Below are 7,822 nucleotides of genomic sequence, written 5' to 3' on the forward strand. Positions count from 1 at the left end.
TCTCCCCCTCCTCCCAGAGTCTTGTCTCCCCCTCCTCCCAGAGTCTTTTCTCCCCCTCCTCCCCGAGTCTTTTCTCCCCCTCCATCCCGAGTCTTTTCTCCCCCTCCATCCCGAGTCTTGTCTCCCCCTCCTCCCAGAGTCTTGTCTCCCCCTCCTCCCAGAGTCTTGTCTCCCCCTCCTCCCAGAGTCTTTTCTCCCCCTCCTCCTCCAAGTCTCTGTCCAGCTCAGATTTGACAGCAGCTGTTCTGCACATCGTCTGAGATCTCTTTAAATGTTTCTCTTTTCAGATCAAAGTAAATAATAAATAATTGATGTTTTATTATCGTGGGTGTGTCATGAATAATGAAACTGTCCAGGAGTCCTGCATGTTTTAAACACTGGAGGTTTTAAGACAATTTATTGATCTATAGGATATTAGTTTACATTCTTTATACGTTTTCTCGTCTAAACACTTGAATGTTGCGATGATGATGATGATGATGATGATGATGATGGGCTGCGATGATGATGATGATGATGATGGGCTGGTGTTCTGGTTGGACGAAGTATTCAGCTGATATTTTAGTACTTGAGCCTTGACGGTGGGTGAGCACGGCCGGCTGCTCAGCGAGTCCAGACGTAATCTGTCGGCTCGGGACTGCAGCGTCCACCCTTCAAGGGCGTGACTGGGTTTTTGTCTCCTTATCAGTGAGACACATGTGTCCAACAAGCCTTGGACGGAGGTGACGTGAAGAAGCGCCTCTTTTGGGAGCCTCAGTTACGTCTGTCGGTGTGTTTGGGTTATTTTTTCCTGTTTAGACTGCTTGTATATGCTCTGTTCAGCTCAAAGAGCACTTGTTAATCTGATTAAAGAATTAGCGCTCTGTAAGGTATGCGTGGTATGTCAGATTGTAAAAAGGTCAGTTAGTTTCACACAACTTCACACGACCAAATGAAAGACTAGAAGTCCACAAATAACCAAAGAGCAGGGGTCCTCCTTTGTGCTCCTTGTGATTGTTTGGACAAATGTACAACAATGTTGGTGTGTCTCTGGTCCCCCCCGCAGGCCCTGGAAGTCCAGGTCGTCCTGCACCAGCTGCTTCTAAAGTTAGCTGTGCCGTGCACCGAAATGAACCCGAGTGTTTCCAGAGCACGTCTTCGTCCCGTTTAGACCTGACAGTTGCACGCCCGAGCGGCTGCATCTCCTCCTGCAGTGTACCGGCCGTGCTTTCCTGTTTCGTTGTGGTAGAAATGTGATTTTTGTAGCTGCAGCCCGTTTGTGCAGCATCTCCATCCTTCAGTCTCAAAACAAAAGGATGTTTTAAATTTGATACACCGCTCTTGTTTTGACTTCCTGTCTGCCGCAGTCCGTAACCAGCAGTAGAACCCAGCAGTAGAAACCAGCAGTAGAACCCAGCAGTAGAAACCATCAGCTGAAGGCCGTGGAAACTGGAAAAGGCGAATTCGACTTGTGAGAAATTTCACAAAGCTGTCTGAAGTTTTATCACTGGCCATTATTTCTGTTCTGGTCGAGTTTAGACGATGTGTTGAACTGTGCAGAACTCCTGACGTGGAGCACTTGCTGGTTGTTGCAGACGTGCACCAGTGGACGGTCTCTCTCTGCACCGGCTGTGGATCACAGGATGGCAGAATATAATTTCCACCCGTTGTTCTGTTGGAACAGTGAGAGCTTGCTTGGCTTGGCCTGCGCTCTGCCCTGAGGCTTCTCAGGGTGCGCTGTTGTTCTCCACTGGTGACTGAGTTCACACGGACCCACTCAGTCTGCAGGACACCGGGCTTTTTGTACGCCCAGACAGAACTGCTTCTCAGGTTAGCTGCGCAGGAAACCCACGAGATGTTTGGACAAGAGGCGGGAAGTGTTTCTTTAAGACACCACACTTTTCCCACAGTCCAACTGGAACTGGTTGCACACTGGAAAGAAAATGAAAATGAATCCTCCACCTGCAGGGTTTTGCCTTTTTTTATTATGAGTAAAAAGCTTCAAGGTCATGGATTAACTTGTGGCATTTGAATATCCGAGTCACACTAAATTGTTTCATTCTTTTTTTGAATCATTTCAGTCCAGAGAGGAAACCATGGACCAAGCACGGTCAACAATCTCCAAAATTGTAAGTACTAATAATGTAACAGCTGTGCTTTCACGTTTCACTACCTTTTAACAGAATTGTCTCTGAGATGACCTGTAATGTGTAAAAGGCCTCATTTTTTTAAATAAAATAATAAAATAATCCATAAAGTTCACTGATTGACTAACATGTACTGTGAACTAATTACTGTGAGTGTTGGGAAGCAGCTTCCATCAGTAATCCAGATTACATTTACTGCAGAAATGTGATTTATGTGCAGCTAGTCTTACTGGACATGCTTTTATCATTGAGTAGCTGCAGTTCAATATCAGGCGCAGAAAATGAGTTTGAGTTTCAGAGTTAATATTTTTTACATTGTCCTTTTTCAGACCTTAAAGTGATTTTTGGAATAGGATTGAGTGGAGTACCAAACTGTTGGTCTCCTGTGTGCAGCAGAGACCAGGACCAGGACTCTGCTCTTCATGTCCTGTTCAGGGGTAACGTCTTCTGACCTCTCATCGTTGTCTTCAACAGTTCAACGGGGAGCCTCACTCCTACACACGATTTAATCTGACCCAGAACATGGAAGGAGACAGCAGCCAGGTGGAGATGAAGCTGTCCTCAGACGTGGACGAGGAGGTTGGGGGAAACGGCGTGGGGGACCACCTCAATCACAACGCCAACGGCAGACCCTACATGGTTCAAAAGTTTAAACGCACCCCCCAAAACGTCTGCTTCATGGCAGTCACTGGCCTCCTCGTCTTCATCATTGGTAAGAGGAAGGTGCTGAGCTTGTCTCCTGATGTCTGTGCACATGAAACCACAGCTCTGTGTAGATGCATTTAACGTTCAGGTTCCAGTTCCTGCTAAACATTTAAAATGTTGTTTCGCTGTTGGTTTCGACCTGTCTCGGTCTGTCCTCCACCGTGCGTTCGTTTTGTGTCCTCTCCTAAACTGAACCCAACGGTCCTTTCAGTGTGTCTGATCGGCTACGTGAGCTATCAGAAACGAGCCACGGCTCCTGTCTGCGCACCCTCTGTTCGTCCCTTCGAAGAAACTGTCGTCCGTGAGACGGGCGCCGCTCCTCTGATGGACTGGGACGACGTCAAGAAGCTCCTCTCTCAAAGGCTAACGGCCTCCAAATTAAACGGTGCCTTCAGGTGATTGCAAAGACCTCCCACGTCCTTCAAAGTTCTTGTTGTGCAGGTGTAAAACGGGCTTTTCATGTTCTGTTCCAGAGAGTTCTCTAAATTCAGCCATCGTGCCGGTTCCCTCGAAGATGAGATACTCGGGGACAAAGTCTTCCAGAAGTTTAAGGAGTTTGGCATGAAAACCTGGACTGATGAGCACTTTATTAGGGTTCAGGACTCCCCGGTTTCTGGATTTAACAAGGTAGTTTACAAGGATGAGCCAGAGGATCATCCAAGGGGGTTCCTGTCCTACAGTCGCAATGGATCAGTGAAGGTCAGTGACAAGGTCAATAACTTTGAGAAAACTGGAGTAAACCCTGCACTAAACCCAAGTTGTGATGTGGTGTTCAGGGTGCAGCGCTCTATGCCTCCTACGGGCAGGAGGGGGACTTCAGGTTGCTGCGGGACAAGAACATCAACATGAGTGGCAGAGTCGTGCTGGTCAGAGCTGGAAAGATCAGCTTTGCTGAGAAGGTGGGTGGCTTTACAAACTCCAAATTACTCTAACGGTAAAACATCCCGAGTGTATTTTATCATAAAAAATATCAGTCATGTTCATTGTTCGTCTTTTCCAACGATGATTACAGGTCGCTAATGCTGCCAAAATGAACGCCTCTGCTGTGTTGATTTACCCAGACCCCTCCGAGTCTTCTGTTGGAGATGACACAGATCTTTATGGACATGTGAGTAAAGCTGATGTTTAGTAACAGTGCACCGAAGATCTGAGTGCATCAATTAAGGCTGTTTTTAATTTTGAATGAGCTCGACTTAGTGCCAGTAATGAGTGCACCGCTTGTTTATGGACCGAATGACATTTAGATCCAGATCCCCAGTCCCAGGCTCATGGAGCACCCCCCACAGTGTACCTCGAGGAACACTGTCAAATGCTTTCCCCAAGTCCACTAAACACATGTGGACTGGATGGGCAAACTCTCATGACTCCTCGTGGGCCTTAGTGAGGACAAAGAGCTGGTCCAGTGTTCCATGGCCGGGATGGAACCCACATTGTTCCTCCTGAGTCCGTCGGACTCTCTCCAGTACTCCTGAATAGACCTTACCAGGAGGCTAAGGAGAGTGATGCTCCTGTAACTGGAGCGCACCCTCTGGTCCCCCTCTTTCAAGAGGAGTCCATCGGTCCAGTGGCACTGCCCCCGAAGTTCACGCAATGTTGCGAACGCGTCACGCGTGTCAACCAAGACAGCCCTGCAATTTCCAGAGCCTTGAGGAACACATGTCCTAACCTGGTGTGTCCATCACCAAGTTCAACGATGGCCACAGGGAGGGGCACTGACAACTTTTAAGATGCGCTGCTTCAACAATGGAGGCGTGGAACATGACCCACCTGGATGTCTTTGCCTCTGCTGGGATGCAGGTGACCTCTTTGAGGAGTAAGTTGAAGATCCTTCTGATGGGGGAACACTCCAACACACAGGCACCAGTCCTGGGGGCTCAGAGTAGACTCACACCAGCTCGACTCCTCGCCCCCAGCCCCTCTCAAGGAGATTAGTTCCAGAGCCCATGCTGTGGGTCCAGGTGAGCCCAGCTACATCTAGTCAGTATCTCTCAACCTCGTGTACAAGCTCAGGCTCCTTCCCCACCAGGGAGGTCACGTTCCATGTCCCAAGAACCAGCTTTGGTAAGTCAGGGTCAGAACGCCAAGGCCCCCACCTTCAGCCACTGCCCAGGGCATCATGCACCCGACTCCTATGGCCCCTCCTGCAGGTGGTGGACCCACAGGAAGGCAAACATGTTCCTAATCCAGGCTGAGCCTGACTGGGCTCCATGGGTGGAGGCAAGCAGGCGCTCACCGACGAGCCCCCCCAGGCCTTGCTCCAGGGTGTGGCCCCGCTAACCCGCAGCCGGGCAAGGGGCATCGTCCTTGTTTGTGTCTGTCCGTACATTATTCTGAATCCTATGAACTGTAGAGTTTATATTCTGAAATCCTGCTGCTTCATGTTGTTGTTCAGTAAAATGTAGAAAATGTTTCCTAGCAGTGTTTTTGTGTTCAGTCATGTTTTGGTGTCGTAGTAAAAATACTGGAACACTTCAGCTGGTTCTTCTAGTCTGCAGGGGTCATCAGTAATCAAACTGATGTTGTAGCGCCCTCTGCTGGATTATAGGCACATTTCTTCTAATCTGTTAAATTACAGACTGAACTTTGAATCTAAACAATTTATCTAAACTTTAACTTAAAATTATTGTAAATGGACTGTATTTATCTTGTTCCTTTCTATCTAATCCAGATACTCAAAGCTCTTTACAGCAAACTCTGTGCCCTCATTTACCCACACACATTCATACAGCACTCTACTACATCTCTACACAGATCATCTGATTCTACAGACACTAATCTGAGCTTTATCACATTCATACACCGATGGGACACAGAGACAATGAGGGGTCCATTGTCGTGCCCAGGGACACTTCAGCATGTGGCTGCTGGTGGAATTGAATCCCAACTCTCCCATTGGAGGACGACTGCTCAACCACAGCTGCCCCAAATATTAAATGATTGTCACAAACACTGTCCACAAGAAAAGTCAATAGATGGGGTTTAATGTTGTTGTAATCCTAAAATATTTTGATCTACGTCATCGTTTGATATTTTCAGGATGTTGTAAGAGGTGTATTCTGGAGTAATCTGGTGTATTCTGGAGTAATCTGGTGTATTCTGGCGTAATCTGGTGTATTCTGGAGTCATTGCACAGTTTGATTGTTGGTCATCCTCAGGTCCATTTGGGTTCAGGGGACCCTTACACCCCAGGCTTTCCCTCCTTCAACCACACCCAGTTTCCTCCCGTGGAGTCTTCAGGCCTGCCGCAGATCGTAGCTCAGACCATCACTCAAGGCACGGCCAAAAGAATTCTGAGGTAAAGTCGCTTGGGTCCGTCCTTTGACCTTCAGATATATTTGCTGTGCACGCTGCTGTTCAGCACTAATGTTATGTGTGTGTGACCCACAGGCAGCTGGGGGGTCAGAACCTGCCAGAAGGATGGGGGGGCTTCAACAAATTGGGAAACGAGGACGATTCAATCACCGTGGAGGTCAACAACGTTCTTACTGAGAAGAAGATCAACAACGTGTTCGGCGTCATTAAAGGCTTCGTGGATGCAGGTACAATAAATTTAAACCTACAGACTTCAGGGAGTGTCCAGAGCAGCATGAATGACGTCATCCTTCCACTGCGCAGACAGGTATGTGGTTCTGGGTGCCCAGAGGGACTCGTGGGGTCCGGGCTTTGCTGCCTCAACTGTTGGCACCAGCGTCCTGGTTGAGCTGGCCCGCTCCATCTCAGACATGGTGAAGAACGGTGAGCATCAGCTGATTTTAAAGTGTAAATACAAACAAACGCTGTTATTTTGTCCAGAAAGCCGTAATTTATTCACAACGAAACAACGTGCAAAAGTTTAAAGTGAGAAACTGAAACCGTTTTTATTTAATTTTTAAGCCTTGAGCTGAACTTTGTTGCAGCAACACACTTCCACAAACACGGGACGTGTCCACGGTTCTAACAGCAGTCTGTAAATGTCCAGGAGCTCAGCAGTCCAGCTGTTGGAGGTTTTGCTCCAGATTGTTGCCTCGTTCTGGACTCATGGGGGGTTCAAGCTGTTCAGCGGTCCCACGTCGTCCTGCATGTTGCCAGATGTTTTCAGCTCGTGAGCTGTTTGCAGTGCAGCAGACGGTTCAGCTGCTGGAACAGACGCAGCATGAAGGTTATCATCCTGCTGATCTGCAGCAGATGTTCTGAAACCTGTAGATACTTTCCTGCATTGATGGGAGTCTTTCCAGATGTGTCATTGCCCATGTTGGAGGCTCTAATGCACCCTCATACCATCAGAGAGGCAATTGTTTGCACTCTGAGCTGGATGGTCCCTCTGCTCTTTAGTTCAAAGAAGATGGCAGTGGTTCTGAACGGTGTCCACATCTGGCTTCTTCTTTGCCTGATAGAGCTTTAAGCAGCATCTGTGGATGGCAGACTCTTATTTTTCTAATGAGTACAATTTCATAGTTCAAACGTTCGTTATCTGTTCTCTTGTCTATAAATGATAGGAAATGTGAGTTTGAGCCTGCTGACACAGTGGTGCTGTGACTCATGGCCAGAAGGTCACAGGTTCGCCTCCCAGCCTAGGGCTTTACTGTGTTTACAGTTTTTCTCCTTGAGCATGTTGTAGGGTTTTTTTTCCAGGTACTTTTATTCTCTCCAAAAACATGCACGCTGAGGTAATGGACTGTAAACTGTCGGTAGGTGTGGGTTAAAGTGCTGCCTTCTCAACAACAGGCGGAGATTTCTCCACCTACTCTGACAAATTTTTTGCGTCCTTTGGAGTCAGTCGACGTGGCGGAGCATGATGGTCACATGACCAATTCCAGTCGCTCTAGCGGGAAAGACACAGCATCTCAGCAACTCCATTTTAATTTATATCACAAGTACAGACCTTAATCTACACAACCATTTTTAAACCATGCTCCAATGACTCCAGCCTCCTCCTCCTCCTCCTCTGAGCCGGTGGCCTCCTCCTCTGAGCTAATGGCCTCCTCCTTCTCTGAGCTGGTGGCCTCCTCCTC

The 7,822-nt window shown here is 48.0% G+C and overlaps 1 protein-coding gene across 1 annotated transcript in view; it reads left to right on the forward strand.

Moving 5' to 3' along the window:
* Positions 1–7,822, forward strand: part of LOC119414977 (transferrin receptor protein 1) — a 15,897-nt gene that overhangs the window by 1,473 nt on the left and 6,602 nt on the right. The window contains exons 2-10 of the mRNA XM_037682099.1: positions 2,061–2,108; positions 2,601–2,838; positions 3,043–3,226; positions 3,305–3,530; positions 3,608–3,730; positions 3,844–3,939; positions 5,987–6,126; positions 6,219–6,370; positions 6,447–6,566. Of these exons, the coding sequence (XP_037538027.1) occupies positions 2,076–2,108; positions 2,601–2,838; positions 3,043–3,226; positions 3,305–3,530; positions 3,608–3,730; positions 3,844–3,939; positions 5,987–6,126; positions 6,219–6,370; positions 6,447–6,566 (1,312 nt within the window). The 5' untranslated portion in view covers positions 2,061–2,075. The remainder of the gene's footprint in view (positions 1–2,060; positions 2,109–2,600; positions 2,839–3,042; positions 3,227–3,304; positions 3,531–3,607; positions 3,731–3,843; positions 3,940–5,986; positions 6,127–6,218; positions 6,371–6,446; positions 6,567–7,822) is intronic.

The sequence above is a fragment of the Nematolebias whitei genome, chromosome 9 (genome assembly GCF_014905685.2).
Source record: "Nematolebias whitei isolate Nwh7 chromosome 9, NemWhi1, whole genome shotgun sequence".
Lineage (NCBI taxonomy): Eukaryota > Metazoa > Chordata > Actinopteri > Cyprinodontiformes > Rivulidae > Nematolebias > Nematolebias whitei.